Below are 22,029 nucleotides of genomic sequence, written 5' to 3'. Positions count from 1 at the left end.
GTCACTTGCCGTTTCACATTCATTACTTGGGAGCTGTTAAGACGATCTCAAACAGAGACACATTTTCTGGGACATTTGTCAAGACTTCATCACAGCTGAACATTTATTTTGAAAATTCTGAGCATTTCACTGAGAAATTGTCGTGCTAATCCACCTTATTGGGGTCCTCATCAGAGTCAACAGGAGAAAAGGAATGTTTGAACATTGGCATCTTGCTGGGAATTCCCCTTGGTCTGGAAATAGGAATGGGTGGAGGAGAGGAGGTCAGACACAGCAGTACCACCTACCTTAGGAGAGAGCGATAGGAGAGCAAGATAGCATCCTGCCTTCTGCTCATCAACATCATTCCCAAGCCAATACAGGTTAGGAATGATTTCTACACCATACTTCCTTCACCAGGACCCTCCAGTGCCACAACTAAGAACCTATGCACCTTCTCTCTTCATCCCTGAGCCATTCTGAACCATGCTACTGTGTCAGTAAAGCAGACATTTGGGACAGAATCATAGAATCACTACAATATGGAAACAGCCCTTTGGTCCAACAAGGCCACACCGACCTTTCAAAGGGTAACCCACCTAGATGTATTCCTTTACCCTATTATCCTATATTTACCTCTGATTAATGCACCTAAACTACACATTCCTGAACACTATGGGTAATTTAGCATGTCCAATTCACTTAACCTACACATCTTTGGATTGTGGGAAGAAACCCGAGCATCCGGAGGAAACGCACACAGACACAGGGAGAATGTACAAACTCCACACACAGTAGCCCAAGGCTGGAATCAAACCCGGGTCCCTGGCGCCATGAGACAGCAGTGCTAACCACTGATCCAGCGGGTCAAAGAATATACATTTATCAATGTGCAGAAACTGTGCCTAATTAGCTTGAATCCTATATGTGCAGATTTCCGGTTCAGCATCTTTAGACATGAAAACTATTGTAATTGGCCATTAGAACCAACGTTCCCTCGGAGCCGTATTTTCACCGATTGTAAAGCACTTTGTGATGTCGAACAGTTGTGAAATTCAATTTGTTCATTCTAACACAACCATAATCAATTATTTTGAATTTAAAAGATGAATGGGTAATTATTAGGTTTACTGCAAGCTTTCCTGCAGTCATGGCTCACACTCCATGGTACACCATTACATCTTGAATTCAGATCATAAAAGTATCACAAAACATGGCAGCACTTTCAATCCAATGCAATAAAACCTGTGGACATTGGATGGGTTATAGCACACTGATGGGACAAACACTGAATCTTACAGAAAGGTTCACAGCATAAATTAACAACATATATCCAGCTAATTACCTGTTTGTGATAAAAGCCAGTGCTGTTATGCCAGAGGAACCGTCTTCATTACTGCAGCGCAGAGTTCCATCTGCAGCATCCCACACCTGAAATGAGCAGATTCATTTTAAACTGCAAGGTGAGTCATGGTTTATACAATAGGTCCTTTTACTTTCTTTAGAAAATAGACTCCCTGTTTTAAAACTCTCTTTAATTTTCTCTAATCTTCCTGAAAGTGTTGATCTATGTTAGGCTTTGGGTTTAATGGACATTGGACCTTTACCATAGCAAATTGGTCACTTTAAATTTTAGGCTGAGACAATAAGCATAAGTTGTGTGCCCATCATAGAACACTGCAGGTAAGCTGAATTCTATTTTTCCCAACATTCACATAAGCATATTCTGCACAAGTCACTGAGCAGTAATACGCAATGACCAACTTTCCTCTCCTTAGCTTTCAGGTGCTCAAGCTGCGTCATTCGGTTTGCTACTCCAACTGAAATTAGCTAGCTCAGTACAATAACAGAGATAGAGACCTTTAGATTTTGCTTATCTCAATTTGATGCTGGGTGGGCACTTAGCCTTTTTTTTGTTTAGCTAAGTACAATGTAGATCACATTAGCTGGCAGGGTTTCTATTTAATCTATTCGTGAGATGTGGTCACCACTGGATGCACCAGCATTTATGCCCTTGAGAAGGTGCCAGGTAGCTGCCTTCTTTAACCACTGAGTCTATATGGTCTAAGTACACTCAGAGAGATGTTCAGGTGGGAATTCCAGGACCTCAACTCAGAACAGTGAAGGAATGACAATATACTTGTAAGTCAGGATGATGTACGGCTCTGCAGGTGGTGGTGTTCCGATGTATCTGCTGTCCTTGTTCTCTTTGGTAGTCGGGGTACTGGGTTTAGAAGATATTGTCTACATAGTTTTTCAACGTATCTTGTAAATGGTAAACTCTGCTTTAGTCAAGGAAGGAATTGGAGGAGTTAGTTGAGGTGCCAATCAAGTCTACCTGTTAAAACCTGGAGTCTTAAAGCCAAATCAAGTCAGCCGTCCTACCACTATTTGCAACACAATAAAATTAAAACCTTCAAAGACTCTCAAAATTTAGCCTAATTGTTTATAACCAGACTTTTTTCCTGCTCTTTGGATGCTGCCTGATCTGCTGCGCTTTTCTAGCAACACACTCTCGACTTTTTGAACAACCCCAAACTCAATAATCAATCAGTCTAAACATTCAGTGACAACACAACCTTAATAGGACAGATATCTAACAATGGCGACTCAAAATACAGAAGGGAGATAGAGGGCTTGGTGATGTGGTGCAATGAGAACAACCTCTCAACAAACAAAAGAACTGATTATTGACTTCAGGAAGGAAGAGAACACACCCCCATCTACATCAACGGAATGGAGGTTGAGAGGGTGGAGAGCATCAAGCTTCTCAGAGTGATGACAACTGACAACCTGTCCTCGACTTCGCACGTAGATGCAACGGTCAAGAAGGCACAACAACAGCTCTTCTTCCTCAGTCAGCTCAGGGAATTTGGCATGTCTGCAAGGACACCTCACCGACTTCTACAGATGCATCACTGAAAGCATACCGTCTGGGTGCATAACAACCTGGTATGGCAACTGCTCAGACCTGACCATCATGGAAGCCAAACTTCAATTCATGGACTCCACTTATATGTTTTGCTGCTGCATAAAGGCTGTCAACATCAAAAGACCATCGGACCCTGGTAATAATCTCCTACAACCTCTTCTGTTAGGCAGAAGAGACAGAAGCCTGAATACGTGAACCAGCTTCTTCCCGGCCATTGTTAGACTGATGAATGGAGTCTTGCTTCAAATAATGCTGATCTCGCTGGTGTTGATCTCGCCATCGCATACCCTGGATAATGCAATCTATATGCCTCAAAGTCTTTTTGATCTATGCATCCTTACTTACTATGATTTGCCTGCACTGCTCATAAACAAAGCTTTTCACTGTATTTCGGTACACATGACAATAAATCAATCAATTCTGGATACTGAGTTTGTAGCTGAAACAATAGACTGAACTAGGTGACAAGGGAGATACAAAATGAACGTTTTGCATCAGTATTTACTGTGGAGAAGGACATGGAAGATATAGAATGTAGGGAAATAGATGGTGACATCTTGAAAAATGTCCATATTACAGAGGAGGAAGTGCTGAATGTCTTGAAATGCATAAAGGTGGATAAAATCCTCAGGACCTGATCAGCGGTACCCTAGAACTCTGTGGGAGGCTCAGCAAGTTATTGCTGGGCCCCTTGCTGCAATATTTGTATCACTGATAGTCACAGGTGAGGTGCCGGAAGACTGGAGGTTGGCTAACGTGGTACCACTATTTAACAAAGGTGGTAAGGTCAAGCCAGGGAACTATAGACCTGTAACCCTGACGTCAGTGATGGGCAAGTTGTTGGAGGGAATTCAGAGGAACAGGATTCACACGTATTTGGAAAGGCAAGGACTGATTAGGGATAGTCAACATGACTTTCTGCATAGGAAATCATGTCTCACGAACTTGACTGAGTTTTTTTTGAAGAAGTAACAAAGAAAATTGATGAGGACAGAGCGGTGGACATGATCTACATGAATTTCAGTAAGGTGTTTGACAAGGTTTCCCATGGGAGACTGGTTAGCAAGGTTAGATCTCATGCAATGCAGGGAGAATGTACGGATAGTGAACTGGCTTGAATGTAGAAGATAGAACTTGGTGAAGGAGGGTTGTTTTTCAGACTGGAGGCTTGTGACCACTGGAGCTGGCTCCACTACTTTTCATCATTTATATAAATAATATGGATGTGAATGTAGGAGGTATAGTTAGTAAGTCTGCAGATGACACCAGAATTGTAGGTGTAGTGGACAGCGAAGAAAGTTACCTCAGGGCACACCAGAATCTTGATCAAATGGACCAATGGACGGAGGAGTGGCATGATGGAGTTTAATTTAGATAAATATGAGATGCTGCATTTTGGAAAGACAAATCAGAGCAGGACTTATACACTTAATGGCAAGGCCCTGGGAAGTGCTGCTGAATAAAGAGACCTTGGAATGCATGTTTATAGTTCCTTGAAAGTGGAGTTGTAGGGTGGATAGGATAGCAAAGGTATTCTTTCCTTTATTGGTCAGAGCATTGCGTACACGAGTTGGGAGGTCATTTTGCGGCTATACAGGAGATTGTTTCGAACACTTTTTGAATACTGCAATTCTGGTCTCCTTCCTATCGGAAGGATGTTGTGAAACTTGAAAGGGTTCAGAGATTTACAAGAATTTTCCCGGGGTTGGAGGATTTGAGATATTGGGAGAGGCTGGGGCTATTTATCCTGGAGCGTTAGAGGTTGAGGTGTGACCTTCTAGAGGTTTATAAAATTATGAAGGGCATGGAGAGGATAAATGGACAAAGTCTTTTCTCCGAGATAGGGGAGTCCAGAACTAGAGGGCATAGGTTTAGGGTGAGAGGAGAAAGATATAAAGAAACGCAAAGGGCAACTTTTTCACGCAGAGGGTGGTGTTTGTATGGAATGAGCTGCCAGAGGGAGTGGAGGAAGGTGGTACAATTACAACATTTAAAAGGCATCTGGAAGGGTATACAAATAGGAAGGGTTTGGAGGGATATGGGCCGAGTGCTGGCAAGTGGGACTAGATTAGGTTGGGATATCTGGTCAGCATGGATGAGTTGGACCGAAGGGTCTGTTTCCATGCTGTATATCTCTGTGACTATAATAGAGCAAAACTAAACAAAGTAATCTAACTGATATCGATGATTTAAATCCAATAATCTTTGTTTCCAATCCCGTTCATACAAAACACAGACAGCCAAACACAGTTAAGGAATAAATAAAATGACAAAACTGGCCAAATTACTAAGCTGTTTCCACAATGCTTTGTTCAACAGGCATATATTATTGTTTCTTGATCGATCTTCTGAAGACATCAATCAGGGCCAGCTTTCTGTTCACTCTGAGGAATTCTCAGCAATACTTATAAATTAGTTACTATTCACTGAACTTCCAATGGTTGATATTGGAAGTTAGGCAGGGAGCTTTCAAATCTTCATGCCTAAGCATCAACAGCCAAACTCCTTCTCCAACCCGCTAGCCTCTCCCTTTATTTGATCATGTTCTCTCCCAGGCTTGCTAACACCAACTCCTTGGTGTTATTAATGGCCAAACATCTATCTGGTTTGATTTACTGCTTACTCTGAGTTTGAAGTACCAATGGAGCACTTAGACATAGAATCCACCTGTAATTAACCTCCAGGTCTGGCCTCTCAAACAATGGCTTGTTTGACCCTTCTTTTAAAAAAAAAACATAAGCTGCTGACCAGTCCAAAAGGTCACCATCAGCACTCAGTTCACAGTTCCAAATAAAAATTGATAAAAGAATAAAAGTAATGAAAAAAATCAGCGAAGGTATCACATGATGCTTTGGCATGTAAGTTTTCCTGCTTTGTGGCCTCACTTTTAGGTATGCCTGGTGCTGCTCCTGGCATACTCTCCTGCATTCTTCACTGAAACATGCCTTGACTTGTTGTAATGGTAGAATGACAGGGATATGCAGGTCATGAGGTCAGAGATTGTGGTTGAATACAATTCCACAGAGCTGCCTCGCCTTGAGCTGCTAGATCTGTTTGAAATTCGTCCCATTCAGCACAGGGATAGTGCCACATAACACAACGGAGGACATCTTCAATGTCAAGATGGGACTTCATCTCCATGGGACTGTGCTGGTCACTTTTATAAATACTGTTATGAACACACATATCTGTGACATATATATCTGTAGAGTGGACAGGTTGATGTCAAGTCAATGTTTTCCTTTCAATAGTTTCCTCACCAATTGCTACAGCTTCTGTCTCTGGCAACTATGTCTTTTAAGACTCAGCTAGCTATGTCAGTGGTGTTAATAGGAGAAAGTGAGGTCTGCAGATGCTGGAGATCAGAGCTGGAAATGTGTTGCTGGAAAAGCGCAACAGGTCAGGCAGCATCCAGGGAACAGGAGAATCGACGTTTCGGGCATAAGCCCTTCTTCAGGAAGGGCTGAAGGGCTTATGCCCGAAACGTCGATTCTCCTGTTCCCTGGATGCTGCCTGACCTGCTGCGCTTTTCCAGCAACACATTTCCAGCAGTGGTGTTAATAGCCAACTTGATGATGGACAGTTAACCCCTCCACCCAGAGCACATCCTGCACCCTTATACCTTCACTGCATCCTCCAAATAGTGTGCAACATGAAAAAATACTGACTCTTTAGCTGAGTGGATGGTAAGCAATAGGAAGCTTCCTGAACTACATTTAATCTGGTGCCATGAGACTTCATGGGGTCTGCAGTCAATACAGAGGACTACTAGAGCAACTCCCTTCTGATAGTAAACCACTGCATTGCCACATTAGGGGTGGTGATGGAGGTATAAGGTCATTGCATAAGGAATGATTCTATGAGAACTGTTAGGCTGTTGCTTGATTCATCTATAAGACAGCAGTCCCAATTTTGATACAACGTCCCAGATGTTACAGCTTCCTGTGCTGCTATCATTTCCAGTTCTTTAGTTGATGGCAGGTTATCATTTTGTTTCATTCCTTTAACAAACTTTGTAGCAGTCAGATACAATTGATTGTACTTCTATGACATTTTATACAGCCAAACACATTGCTATGGACTGGAAGTCGTTAGGTGATCACAGCAGAGTTTCCTTCCTTAACAATCAATAGAGAACCAGATGGGTTTTAATGACAACAATGGCTTTATGGTCTTTATTAGACTAGTTTATTAAAAAAATTCTACATTTATTAATTGAATTCATATTTTACCATCTGCCATGATAGAATTCAAACCCATACCCACCAGAGCATTAGCCTGTGTCTCTGGATTACTAATCCAGTGGCAATACTACTAAGCCACCATCTCTACGACTATATATCAACACAGTGTCAGCTGCATCCAATGCTATTTCAAAGTAAAATCAGCAGTTTCTTTACAGCAATGGTCACTTTGCACCTGAATCTGTTCCTCTTAAGATTATTGTGCAAAATTCTCTCTCCATACACTGCATCAGAAAATAGCAGAATACAGTTTTGCCATGATTGTCTGGTAAGTTAACTCTGATCAATCAGTTCCCTTTCTGCAGCTTGTTAAAATTGCTGCTCTCTTTGGAATCTGGCATCCTAGTATCTGCCATGATGAGTGCAAGACAACGTCACTTTTTCAGCAACACTTCAAGTTCTATACTACCTAGTGATTATCTCGTAATAGTTATTTAACAATACGAATAAGGAAAAATAATGCAACAGATTGCAAGGGAACGTTAATGTTACTGTTTAATTACCTCAAGTTGCCCACTGCTTCTTCCTGCCACAATCAGGTTCCCTTGGATGCCAAGACTCCAGACAGAGCTTTCGCAGTCTCCACCCCACATAGGAATGGGGGAGTTTTTCTCATGCACAGGAAGTGGCTCATCCCCTAAACTGCGCCTCCTCTGTAGGCAGCTGCCATCCCAGCCATGAGACTTGAGGTTCACAGATGTTTGAGAAGATCTCAAAAATGTTGGGGAAGGATAATTCCGCAGGTTTTGCACATTCAGCAGTTTATGATCCTCATATGCTTTATCATATGCTTTTCCAAAGTCAAAGCCAGTCTCCTGCGAATGTTCAGAGATAGTCCGCTGTCTGGGAACTGCATTCTCCTCTTTAACTTGCTCTGCAAAGTTGGTGTCTATTAATCCAGATAAATCTGGTTGATCGGTGAACAGAACGGGTTGTGTAGGGGTCATTCTCTTCTGAAAGTTGTGCTCACTTTCGTATACATCATCTGCTCCATTCTCAGGATCTGATATATACTCCCAGCTCTCTTGACGTTCATAGCAACTGCTACTATCATTCCATTGCCTAAAAATGGATGAAAAAGACCAAGTGTCAAACATTTTCCAACATACTGCATTTTTGAACTCCAAAGCTTGAACAGACCTTCAATATAACATGCAAAAGTCTAACATTAAAATTATTTTAATCCCATTCAAAATCATGAGATACAAACATAATTTAATCATTAAATGGTTTAAATGTATTGTTTGGCAGGTTTTATAGATGATGAATTATTTCATAATAGTTAACTTTCATTCTTCAGGTATGAATTTGCAGTTGGAAGGAATTCCAAGAGCAACTTTAAGTGAGCTCTTACCTCTGTGTTGCAATGTATGAAAAACTTTACCCCATAAGACAATTTTCAGCATTCTTCTAATGTCTCAGGTTAGTGAAAACAGTGCGTGACTACATCAACCAAGAGGATGGAGGTCTAATTGCTGATCTCCTTTCTGACTTAGCTGTTTGCAGTTGTTGGACTAATTTATGGAGAAAGTGAGGTCTGCAGATGCTGGAGATCAGAGCTGAAAATGTGTTGCTGGAACAGCGCAGCAGGTCAGGCAGCATCCAGGGAACAGGAGAATCGACGTTTCGGGCAAATTCCTGAAGAAGGGCTTATGCCCGAAACGTCGATTCTCCTGTTCCCTGGATGCTGCCTGACCTGCTGCGCTGTTCCAGCAACACATCTTGGACTAATTTATGCCAAATAACTACAGTTATAAGAGCAAATAAAATCTAGACACTTCTATCAACATGAAGTGATCTTCATAAGAAATGTGCTCATTTGGAAATTACATAGAATGTGCAGGACAAAGACTGGCCCTTTAAGCCAAATGGCCCATTCAGATGGTTGCGCTCCCAGGAGGCTCTTCCCATCTGTTGCCATCTAACTGTATTACAAAATTATTGATTCTTAATTTGCTTCCTTTTTATTTCACTGCACAAACAATTTGATTAGATTAAATCTAACAGCAATATTGCATTACTTTGTAACTAGATTATCTGTTACAGAAAGCAGAGTTCAGGACTGCTTAAACACAAAAAGATTGAAAGAAAATTGAGGGATATTGTTGAAGGAATGCAATAAAATAACTGGAATGAACTCATGAATTAATATTTTACCCTGGGTTTGGTATGACAGTCAGACAATCACCAGTCTGTGCGTCCCACACTCTGATCTGTCCTGACAAACAGCAACTGACCAACAACATCCCATCACTGGCCAAGCATTCAATATCCTAGGAAAAACGATTAATAAAAATGTGTTTAAGAAAATGTTATAATATATGCATGAAGTTGTAATGAATGAGGGATGTACAAGATCATGGGCACAGAATTAATGAATACAGAACTTTCTTTGATAGGCAAATATTTGTATTTCCTGCCAGGCAATAAAGGTTTGTTCCAAGTAGTCACATATCTCAGCATTGTTTTTGTCCTGGTGGTCATAATGTTCAAACCCATGGTCTGATCAGAGAAGTCCAGTACAGCTAATTTTATTTGATCCCACCATTCAATTGGATTCGTGCTGATTTTCAAGATTAGTTGTGAGCTGCATTTGGAATTCCTCTTTTTTGCTTTAGGGCCGAGACATTGATTGTTTTCCTAATGAACTTCTGGACCTATGTATTGGTACTATTGGCTGTTCATTATCAACGAAATAGATCAATTTTCTGTCCGGTAGGCGTCATTTCCCACAAGGGTCAGATGATACAGACATCACTTAGATTTTAGATCTTAGACAATTGTTATATGCTGCATCTAGGGGAAATCAGAGCTGGGCCTCATCTGTCTACGATCTACATCAATGACTCTGATGAAAGCTAAATTTGTCAATGGTACCAAATAAGGTAGGAAAGTAATTTGTCAAGAGGTGGAGTAAGTAACAAAAATTTGGCAAGCGGAGTTTAATGTGGGATGATATGAATACAACTACTACATCAGAAAATACAGCAAAGCAATACACCATCAAAATGGAGGGTAACTGCATAACTCAGCAATACATAGAGATCTTCAAGTCCTGGTAAATAAATCATAAAAAGAAAATATGAGGTTCAGCAAGAGGAACGATTATTACAAAGGGAATGAAAGGGAAGGAAAAGGGAATATAAAGTCAGGAACTTTTAGTGCAGCTCTGCAGGGCATTGGTGAGACCACATTCCTGTGTACAGACTTGGTCTCTATTTAAAAGATGATATAACTGCATTTAAATTAGATAAGAGAAGGCTCACTATTCTCATTCCTGGAATTAATGGTTAAACAAGGTTAAACAATTGGGTCTGCACCCATCAGAGTCTAGAATATTGAGGGGTGATTTTATTGAAGCATGTAAGATCCTGAGGGGATTTATTGAGTAGATATAACAAAGGGTGTTTCTTTTGTGGGATAGACTAGAGGAAGGGGCACAGTTGAAGATTAAGAGCAAGATGAGACAAGATTCTCTAAGTATAGTTAGTCTGTACAATTGCCTTTTCCAGAAACTAATGGAGGCTGGGTCATTGAATTTATTCAAGGTTGAGTGAAGTAGACATTAAGTAAACAAGGGAGTAAAAGGCTATGGGGTTAGACTGGAAAGTGGATTTAAGACCACAACCACGTCAGTTATAAGCTTATTGAAAGATGGCGTAGGCTTAAAGGGCCCACTGTCTATTCCTGCTCATGAGTCCTATTCTCCCATGTTACAAATCCAGAAAGTGTCAGTTACTTGATGAAGAATACCTCCATGTGGTTTTCATCCTTGTAATGAAGCCATGTTTAACCCACTTTGTCAACACGAGGACACCATGTGCAACAGCATTTTCCAACACAATTTTCCTATGGTTTCTCTACAGAGAAAGAAAGACACAGCCAACCCCAGCAATAAAGTCTCTTAGAACAATGATTTTTTTTTAACTTCTGAGATGGAGTGTGGACCACATGAAGGTTATAATAGTACATTTATTTAACATCTTCATTCGAATTAAGGTTTGAGGCATAAATGCTGATGACAGTCGGATACTGACTGAAGCTGAGCTGCAGATAAAATGACAAGTGTCTATCATTTAGACAATTGGGGCATTCTGGCAGTGCACCCAAGATCCTATTTCTAAAAGTAAAACCAACTTGGTGGACTGAGTATTGCTGTCATTCTTACCTTTCTATTTCAAATAAAGCGGTTTGTTTCTTCTGCTGGAAAACAGGTCTTCATAGGACACAATGTCAATTTGGAGTCTTGATAGATCAATTGATATGATTGTTGTTCGTTTTACTGACAGTGACTTGACATTATTTATGAATTGTGCTAACATCAACTGCTACCATGCCAAAACTAAACCAACCATATAGACATACACTATCAAACATGTGGATAACTGAAGTGTCATTGCTCACACTGCACCAGACTTGCAAGCCACTAATAACCACAAGTCCAAAACTCAGTATTTCAATAGCTTAAGACAGACTCCCAGACACAAATCCAGAAGATAAAGGTCATGTGGTGGGATGAGAAAGGCCTGAGAGATGCAACTGGATGCTGATCATGTCAAATGAAATATGGCAATTGATACACTTCAGTCTATCTGCAGTTCCCGATGGCAGAATTCACGGGTGAACAATCAATGGGAGAAATATAACGAGCAAACAAAAGGATGAAAAACAACAATGTGTTTTAGCCCTGTTGCTAATCCAGCTGAGGTCTTCACATTCAGACTCTATACAGTCAGCTAAAAGATTTGGAAGAAGAAAGTACCAACACCCATCTCCTCCTCAAATTCTACCTCTCCCCACCCTGCCTCACAAGCCACCCAGTTTCAGGAACACAACCAACATTTATAGCCATTTTCAAGAACTGAGATAAGTTGGGCTATGAGAACTACTAAGGTATTTCCCACATAAACATATGGAAAAAAAATCCTGTTACGCATTCTCTTGAGGCATGGATTTAGATCTTCCAGTCTTTTTTGTGCTTCTCCTGCCAAACAGTGTGAACACAACCAGACATTCAGCGACTTGACCAAATCATTTGACTTCAGGAAACATTGCGGCTCTGTGGATTGTGCTGCAAAGATCTGAATGTGCAAGAAATGTCATCACTATCCTGTAATTGCTTCATGATGCTTTATTTTAAATTAACTCATGGGATGTGTGTCTCACTGGTTGGGCCAGCATTTATTGCTGATCTCTAGATGCCCTTGAGAAGGTGGTAGCAAGCTGAATTAATTTGGATTAGGTAGAGACATTATGGTGTTTGAGAGGTAGTTTCATAATTTTAAACCAGCAACACTATAACGATGACATATTTTAAAGTCAGGGTAGCAAGTGACTTGAAGGGGAACCTGCAAGTGGAGATATTCCCATGCATCTGCTGCCCTTGTACTTCAAGACTAGTTTGTGGGCTTGAAAGATGTTGACTAAGGATCCTGGTGAATTTCTGCAGTGCATCTTGTCAATGCTTGCACTGCCAGTACTGAGCATTGGTGGTAGAGGGTGTGAATATTATTCAAGCAGCCCTGTTGTCCTGGATGGTATCAAGCTTCTCAACCATTATTACAGCTACACCCATCCAGGAAAGTGGGGATTAGATTAGATTCCCTACAGTGGAAACAGACCCTTCAGTCCAACAAGTCCACACTGACCCTCCAAAGAGCAATCCACCCCCTACATTCACCCCTGACTAATGCACCTAACACTATGGGTAATTTAGCATAGCCAATTCACCTAACCTGCACGTCTTTGTACAGTAGGAGGAAACCCATGGAGACACGGGGAGAATGTGCAAACTCCACACAGACAGGAATTCCAAGGCAGGAATTGAACTTGGACCCCTGGTGCTGTGAGGCTACAGTGCTAACCACTGAGCCACCATGCCACCCAAACATGCAGATCCAGAAGCTGTTCAGCTCCATTGGAGTAAATCTTATAGCTGTTAGCACCCAGAAGGCCCTGGATCATTCCATTACACTCCTGACTTGTGCCTTGTAGATAGTGGATAGGGTGAGTCAGGAGGTGAGTTACATGCTGCAGGATTCCTAGCCCCTGACCTGCTCTTGCAACCTCAGTAATTATATGGCTAATCCATTTCAACATCTTGACAATAGTAAACCAGGATTAGGATAGTGGACGGTTCAATGATGGTAACGCCACTGACTGTCAAGAGGTGATGGTTAGATTTTCTCTTGTCTGAGATGGTTGTTGCTGGCATTTGTGGGGCAAAATTGTTAGATGCCACTTATCCGCCAAAACCTGGATTTGGCCCACTGCTTCAATATCTAAGGAATCATTAATGGTGCTAAACATTTTCAGCACTCACCTATGAATGAAGGACATTAGTGAAACAGACAGGTTTTTAATAACAATCGACAATGGTCACATGACTGCCATTAGGCTAGCTTTTTACTCCTAATGCTTTTGGAATTCCAATTTCGCCATCTATCACAATGGTATTCGCATCTATGAGTGCAGAGCAGAAGCATAACATCACTTGTCCAATGATATTACCACTATGCCTCTGCCTTCTCAAGTTAATGCGTTAATAATGGGCCACAGTGGCAACCGGAGAAGGAAAGAGGGGGAGGAATATCCTGCCCTTGGATCCTCCCACTACCCAGCTGCTAAAAGATCGGCAGGTTAAGAATGGTCTGTCAGTCGCAAGAAGAGTAATGGCAAAAATCTGCACTTAGGGAGATGTCATAATTGAATTAAGGGAAAGTCAACTGCTGGATTTCTGTACATTCTCTTGGGGCGTGGGCATTGCTAGGAAAGCCAACAGCTGATTCCTGATTGTCCTTGAATATTTCATTTTCAGAGAGCAGATACATTGAAATGGGGCTGGTGTCAAGTCTAGACCTGGTCAATAAAAGACAGCAGATTTCCTTCCTTAAAAGACATTAGCAAACCGGTTGGGCTTTTATGTCAAGTGAACACCTATGCAAAGTAGCACTCCAGACTACAGTGAAACGCACATTGCTGGTTCAATATAGGAACAGTCAAGAATAGAATTTTTTGTTATAGTTCTGAATCATTAATTGGTACATTCTGCCTGGCAATGCCTCAATTAATCAAAGTCTACTTTCCAATGCATCAAGATTTACCTCACATGCAGAATAAATGATGACTTTCCCTTTGAATTGATAGAGTGACCTTGGGGTGCAGGTTCATAGATTCTAGAAAGTGGAGTGGCAGGTTGACAGGTAATGAAGGCAGCAGTTTGTACGCTTGCCATTATTAGTCAATGCTTTGAGTATAGGAGTTGTGATGTCCTTTACAGTTGCAGCGTGACATCAGTTACGCCACTTTTGGAATAACGCATTCAATTCTGGTCTCCTTGCTATAAGGAAAGATGTTGTTAAACTTGAAAGTGTACAGAAAAGATTTACAAGGATGTGCCCAGAGGGTTTGAGGAAAAGGCTGGGACTACTTTCCCTAGAACATCAGAGGCAGAGGGGTGACCTTTTTAAGGTTTGTAAAATAATGAGAGGCATGGATAGGGTGAATAGACAAAGACTTCTTCCCAGGGTAGGGGAGTCTAAAACTAAAGGGCATAGATTTAGAGTGGGGGCGGTGGGGGTGGGGGGGGGGGGGGGGGGGATTGAATGGGACCTCTGGGGCAACTTTTTCATGCAGAGGGTGGTGCATATATGGAATGAGCTGCCAGAGGAAATGGTGGACGCTGGCACAATTAAAACATTTAAAAAGCATCTGGATGGGTACTTGAATAAGAAGAGTTTAGAGGGATATGAGCCAAATGGGAAAAGATTAATTTAGGATATCTGGTTGGCAGGATGAGTTGAGCAGAAGGCTCTGTTTCCATGTTGTACAACTCTATGACTGCAAACTTCACCAAAATACCTTTTTTTCAGCAGTACTAAAGACCCCTAGTACACACCAACTTAAACACAAATAAGATATTCTAGAAGCTAGATGTTTGAAATAAAAACAGAAAAAGCAACAAATCCTCAGTATGTTTTGGAATGCTTCTTGGGACCTGAAATATTAATTGTTGATTTCTCCACAGATTCTGCCAAACTGCTCAGCATTTTCTGTTTTTACTTCAATTTAACAACTCTCATCAGGACTACAACATGATAATTTTCATAGTAAAATTTAAAACCCAAGAAACATCAAATAAAATTAGATAAATGACTTTGTGATATTATTTACAAGCCCCTCACCTCCCTAAAAGACTGATTGAATAATTTACATTCCAGTATTTTGACTGAGGATGCTCACATCCTTGCAACTCATAAGTCATTGAATCAAATTCCAAGATAGCAAGTTATGAAACTGAATTCATAAAATCTGCTCATTTACGTGCACTAGAACATAAATCACACCAGACTGTTGTAAAAACTAAACGCTTCATTCATCGCTATGGAAGAAGTAAACTTTCTATCTCTAATTGGTCTGGCCTACCCAAGAATACATTCCAGGCTCAACTCTTAATTTGTACAAGTCAATTGCATTTTTTGGCGTTGGTTAATAAATATAGCTTTATGTACATTCAGAATAAATAAAAAAATGGTAGCAAAGATGAAGCACGAGCAAGATTATCACTGCTAATTGTGATATTGAATCTGACGTATTTTTGAATCATAAAACAGAAGTGATTACAAGAGACCTTTCTCTAAAAGAAGTTCATACACTATATTTTAAAATCAGAAATATAATCAATACGCTGGTGCCCCAAAATCTGGAGCTGTGGGTCGAATTTGTCAATGTGTGTCTCTCTGTCTCTCTCCCTCCCACAGATTGAGTTCCAATCTCAGAAAGAATGCCTGAAACATAGGAAGAAAGAAACTAAAGGGCCAGTTACTCTTATACTTTTCAGTAATTGAACAGTGGAACTGATAGAAGTTTGAGAGAGAATGTTTTGCTTCTCTCTCAGTCCAAGCTGTTTAATTAGACTAACCAGACTTGGTTTGAAATCAATTTTAAGTTGACTCATATTGGTTAAATATAGATATGATAGCTTAGGGCAATATTACAATTGTGCTGAATAAATCAGTTAATTTCGACTGCTTTTTAAGACAATGCATAAGTTAAACTGTGAACTAATGGAAAAAATGAGGTTGTATGTTTTTATTATGATGTTGGTTTTTCAGTATAGGTTATTATTAGGCTGACCAGGTCAAAACAAATATACAGTATTGCACTCTTGCCAGTTGTAAATATGAACAAATCATCAAGCATCCATTTAAATTTAAACAATTCTCACAAACGTATCAATGTGGTTCGCATATGACATTTTACCACAAAGTGAAACAACTACTATTATTTAAATCAAACTTTCTCATTTGAAGAAAATGCTGCAATATTTGGCAAGTGAACAGGGCCCAAATATAAATGAACATGAAAATTTCCAAATATTTACTTACCATTAAGTGTCCCTTTAAAATCAACGGTAAGGTTTCACTGACAGGGGGTGAGTAGCCATAATCATCACAAGGTAAGTCCCCACGTCGCCTTCTCCCATAAGATAGACCATCTTGGCCATATGTTTTTGGACAGAACACCTTATACAAGCAGAACAGCAGAATTACGAGGAGGACTCCTGATGCCAATCCGAGAGCTCCAACTCTACAAGAAACAAAGTTCATAATTAAAAAGAAATGTAATTTCATTGGCTAATATTAACCATTGCTGAAAAGCAACATTATTCTTGAAATAATTTGCTTTGCCAATAGCAATCATATAGACTTTTGCAAAGAGAATGAAAAATTGACAGAATTGGAAAATTTTCCCATTAGATCACGTGGTGCCTGAGATCAGCCAGTAAACACGAAACACTCTGGGACATGTACTTTAAAGTAGATAGGTTCATCCCTCTGCAGAACTATCACAAGCCACAAGAGTGATGCCAACCAGGATAATAGCCTTGTAGAATACACATAAGGAGCCCAACACAGCATTAGATTCTTCCTATAAAAATTACCTACTCAGGATATACAAGGTTGTATTTTAGAAGGACAAGATCATATAGACCAAAAGCCACACTTCAAACATGACATGCATATTAAATTGCAAAGGAGCAAAAGCTACAAATTTTGCTTATGATAGAGCATAAAAACCTGTAAATTATAATAACTATAACAAAATGCTCGGTTACTGAAGGAAGTAAAGCTGAAATTATTGTTGCTCTGCCACAATATCATAATCTGCCTTTGATGTGTAACAGCTGCCAGAGCACCAGAAAATTGCAAATGTTAAATCTGACTGAAAATTCCTTCCTCAATTTTAGCTAGGGCTTTGACAAGTATAACTGGGTGCCAGCTGATGGGGATAAGCAGCCTTGCTGGCCACAAACCCAATTCAGCTAAAATTGTTGATGCTGGGATAAGGATCAGGAATCGGCTTGTCAGCTGGTCTTGGTATTGTTATGAACTCTATGGAGATGATTAAATTAAAATCTAAACTTGCTGAACAAACCCCAATGAGAAACCAATGCACAATACTTCAGAATATATTCATTTTTTTCACAAAGTTCTTCACAAGTCTAATTCATAATCTTAGAGAAGAAATTCCTGCTCATCTTGGAATTAAATCAGAGAACCCTTATTCTGAAACTCATGCTGGAGTATGACACAATCCCCTAATAATTGGAAATACTGAGTCAGCATGTATTCTGTCAATCCCTATTAGTATGTTTCAATAAGGTCATCGCTCATTCTTAACTCTGATAAGCATTGACTCAATTTGCCCTCTGAAATGACCTTGGAGCTTAAGTTCAAGGGGAATTAGGAACGGGCAACAATGTTGGCCTTACGAGTAATGTCACATCTCACGAAAGGAATTAACCAGTGAGTTCTTTAATTGAGACCTTGTATTTTTGCTTCACCAGGTTGACACCTCAATTTTAGATATGCCTGCTACTGTCTCAAGCATGATCCTTTGCATTCTTCATTGAACCAGAGTTGATCCCTTGGCTTGATGCTAATGGCAGAGAGGGGACTATACCAAGCCACGAGCAGAGCACAAGGAGGGAGGAAGAACTCTGGTTTTAGTTATAGTTTAGTTATATCTTAATTTCTTCTGTAACTCAAAATGGCAGCAGAGTGTGGCATCAGTTTAAACTTTTCACTATTTATTTGTTAAATACAAATGACAATAAATCATTCAGTTCAATAAATTATAGATTCTATGAAATGACAGCAATGGTGTAGAAACTGGAAATCTGAAATAAAACTTTTTTTTATTAAATTTGTTCGTGTGTTATTGATGCTACTGGGTAGGCAGTCAAGAGTCAACTACATTGCTATGGATCTGAAGTCACATGTGGGCTGGACCAGATAAGGACGGATTTCCCTTGAAGGAAATCCTGAGGAGCTTTTATGACAATTGACAGGCTATGTCCAGATTTTTATTGATTTCAAATTTCACCATCTCCCATGATGGGATCTGAACCCATGCCCCCAGAACATTAGCCTGGGTTTATTAAATTACTTATCTATTGACATTACGACTACATCACCACATCCCCATAAAAATGTTTGAAATACTCAGCAGATCAAGCAGTCTCTGTGGGGAGAAAAACAAAGTTAATATTTCAGGACTGTGATCTTTCACCCCAACATTTCTAAACTTTTGTTATCGTTGATATGACAACCGATCAATAAATAATGCTGAAAACACTTGGGCACTGTATCTTGCAGAATGTGATATCACCCATGTTCTGTCATTACAACTAACAATTTGAGTGGCTTAATGTAAGTAGCTAAAACCTTAAAGTGCTTTCATTGCAATAAAACCAACACTTCGTGGAAACTCATGCGACAAAACTATCATGTGAATTACATTGTATAGTAAAATAATCCCAGGTTATACATAATTAGCATGATCGTAACACTAATCCATAGGTAAGGAATGAGCCTCAAGTCAAACCGTTTTAAGTTTAAGCATTATTCTTAAGTTATTCCACATGACCTTACTTGTAGAGAGTGATGTCTAAAGGAGCTTGTGGTTTAGAGGAAACCTGTCCCCTTGCCCAGGTTCCATCAGTATTCTTTGCCTCTTCGTAATCTGCTGAGAATGTGGAATGATATCGCTTTGCATCTTGAGGGTGTCTTGCATCGAGGGCATCTTGCAGACTCAGATGGAAAGATAAAGGGATGATGGGAAGAATGCTAACATACCTGTAAATAAATAAGTAGTACATGACATCTGCTTTAACAGTAACATGTAGGTTTACTCCTTAGCTTTAGCTTTTAACAGTTCATTGGAATACCTAAAGGAAGGATAACATTTACTATATAACACTAAAAACTAATGAAGTAAGCATAAAGATGTGACAAATGAAATGTTAATGACCAGGTAACACCAAGCTCAGACTTCCAAATACCTAAGGAACACAGAATGCATTTTCTAAAAAAAGTTGATCTAAGCTTCAAAAAAGACATATTTGCAATGCCACTAGATATCACTTTATCATTGGATGCCTAAGAATTCATTTAATTGAGAATTCCTGAGAGGAAATGCATCAAACAGATTCTGCTAGACCATCTGTCAAATGAAGTAGACCAGAAAAAATACGAAATAAATATTAGCCAGTTTTGAGTTGATTTGTAGCTCGGATGGAGGTTCTGATGTAGGTTCGCTTGCTGAGCTGGAAGGTTCATTTTCAGACGCTTCGTAACCATACTAGGTAACATCTTCAGTGAGCCCCTTACAAAGCACTGCTGATGGTTCCTGCTTTCTATCTGTATGTCTGGGTTTCTTTAGATTGGTGATGTCATTTCCTATGGTGAGATCATTTCCTGTTCTTTTTCTCAGGGGGCGGTAAATGGGGTCGAAGTCAATGTGTTTGTTGATAGTGTTCCGTTTGGAATGCCACGCTTTTAGGAATTCTCGTGCGTTTCTGTTTGGTTTGTCCTAGGATGGTTGTGTTGTCCCAGTTGAAGTGGTGTCCTTCCTTATCTGTATGTAAAGATACTAGTGAGAGGGGGTCATGTTATTTTGTGGCTAGTTGATGTTCATGTATCCTAGTAGCTAGTTTTCTGCCCGTTTGTCCAACTTAGTGTTTGTTACAGTTCTTGCATGGTATTTTGTAAATGAGATTAGTTTTGCTTGTTGTTTGTATAGGGTATTTCAAGTTCATTAGCTGCTGTTTTAGTGTGTTGGTGGGTTTGTGGGCTACCATGATGCCAAGGGGTCTGAGTAGTCTAGCAGTCATTTCCAAAGATGTCTTTGATGCAGGGGAGAGTGGCTAGGATTTCTGGACTCGTTTTGTCTGCTAGTTTGGATTTGTTGCTGAGAAATCGGTGGACTGTGTCCATTGGGTACCCATTCTTTTTGAATACACTGTATAGATGATTTTCTTCTGCGCTGCATAGTTCCTCTGTGCTGCAGTGTGCGGTTGAAATAAATGTTCTTATGCAGCTTCATTTGTGGATGTTGGGAGGATTGCTTCTGTAGTTCAATATTTGGTCCGTATGTGTTGTTTTCCTGTAGACGCTGGTTTGAAGTCCCACATTGGCTGATCACTCTATTGTGATATCTAGGAATGGCAATTTGTTGTTGTTTGTAAACCAACGTTAAAAACAACATCCACAAAATAAATGTAGTTGAAATATCTAAATACATTTCATTTCTTACAAGTACGTGGTTATTTAGGAACCACAACATTAGATGATTATCCAAAGCATCCACAGTTGTAGTCACAAGATTTATTATTTGATTATTTTTGGATGCTGAAATAAATCTACCTTCCCATCTGATAAAGGGTTATCTAACCTACAGTGTTAAATACTCTATATACTTGAATATATTGTTACATAAATCCAATGTAAATGGCTTACTTATTTAATCAAGATGTTCTAAATTATGGGCTTTTGATAGCATAGACATCAAATTGTTTCCATTAGTAGTTAATAAGAGAACACAGATTTTTTATATCGTACAGACAAGTAGAGACAAGAGGAGAATTTTACATAGGATATTTCAGATCTTAACCTTTTTCTATTTGCAAGAGTAATGGAAACAGATCAGTAGTCACTTTTTAAAAGGTGTTGAACATCTACTTGAAAAGGAGAAATATGCAGAGCCACGGCAAAAAGGGGAGGGGAAACAAGATTAATTAGACTGTTGTATCAAAGAGTTGGCATAGACATGATAGGTTGATGGGTTTCCTTCAATGCTACACGATTCCAAGAATGCTTTGTCACAGTGACTCATTGAATTAGATATTACTGCATGTTTCAATTGATGGAAGAAGGGAAGATATGAGGATCTGGTGAGACCATGTGGTAGTTGGTCAGGGAGCTGAACAGCCAATACATTTTTTTCTTGCTGAAAACATTTATGGTTCTTTTGAACAGTTGCCTTCAAAATATTGTTCTTTTCAAATCTTTCAGTTACACAGAAAACCACATTAGTATGTCAGATAGTTTCAAAATTACTTACTTTCTTGCCAGTGTATTATTGTAATAACTGAAGAGAGTTGGCCAATGTCTGAATGATAGTTTCCGCCACATCTCCTGATCCTGAACGCCCCACGTGATCTCTTCTTTGAAATCATTCTCTGGGAGACTGGTATCACTACGAACTTGCTGTTTGTCATCATCAGTTACATTTTCACGTGTAGCCAAAGGTAAGGCATCAAGAGGATTTGGTTTTGTGTTCTGATCTGTGCCACGTGACTGATTCTCTAATGGTGCATTGACATCTGATGGAAAACCAGGCAAACTGCTCTTAGAATCTCCACTCTGGAAAACACCTGGTGGAACTGCAATAGGTGGTAAGCCACTCTCTCCTAGTGGGCTCTGTTCAGCAACCTGAGCTGTCAAAAATGTCCGGAGACCAGCGGGATCAGTGTAAACCAAAATGCCAATCCATATTACTGTGCCCACCTGAAAAATAAAAATAATGAGA

General features: G+C 39.9%; 1 protein-coding gene across 1 annotated transcript in view; it reads right to left on the bottom strand.

Annotated features, from left to right (window-relative positions):
- The window catches only part of scap (SREBF chaperone), a 150,957-nt gene that overhangs the window by 22,866 nt on the left and 106,062 nt on the right, over positions 1-22,029 (bottom strand). The window contains exons 13-18 of the mRNA XM_043687917.2: positions 21,562-22,007; positions 19,092-19,295; positions 16,542-16,743; positions 9,313-9,428; positions 7,659-8,217; positions 1,325-1,410 (exon numbers count right to left, since the gene is read on the bottom strand). Coding sequence (XP_043543852.1) covers positions 1,325-1,410; positions 7,659-8,217; positions 9,313-9,428; positions 16,542-16,743; positions 19,092-19,295; positions 21,562-22,007 — 1,613 coding nt within the window. The remainder of the gene's footprint in view (positions 1-1,324; positions 1,411-7,658; positions 8,218-9,312; positions 9,429-16,541; positions 16,744-19,091; positions 19,296-21,561; positions 22,008-22,029) is intronic.

The sequence above is a fragment of the Chiloscyllium plagiosum genome, unplaced genomic scaffold (genome assembly GCF_037043375.1).
Source record: "Chiloscyllium plagiosum isolate Xiang-an unplaced genomic scaffold, Cpla_swu_hap1 HiC_scaffold_4, whole genome shotgun sequence".
Taxonomy (NCBI): domain Eukaryota; kingdom Metazoa; phylum Chordata; class Chondrichthyes; order Orectolobiformes; family Hemiscylliidae; genus Chiloscyllium; species Chiloscyllium plagiosum.
Note: the sequence above shows the minus strand (reverse complement) of the source record. Positions and strands in the feature narration are given on the sequence as shown.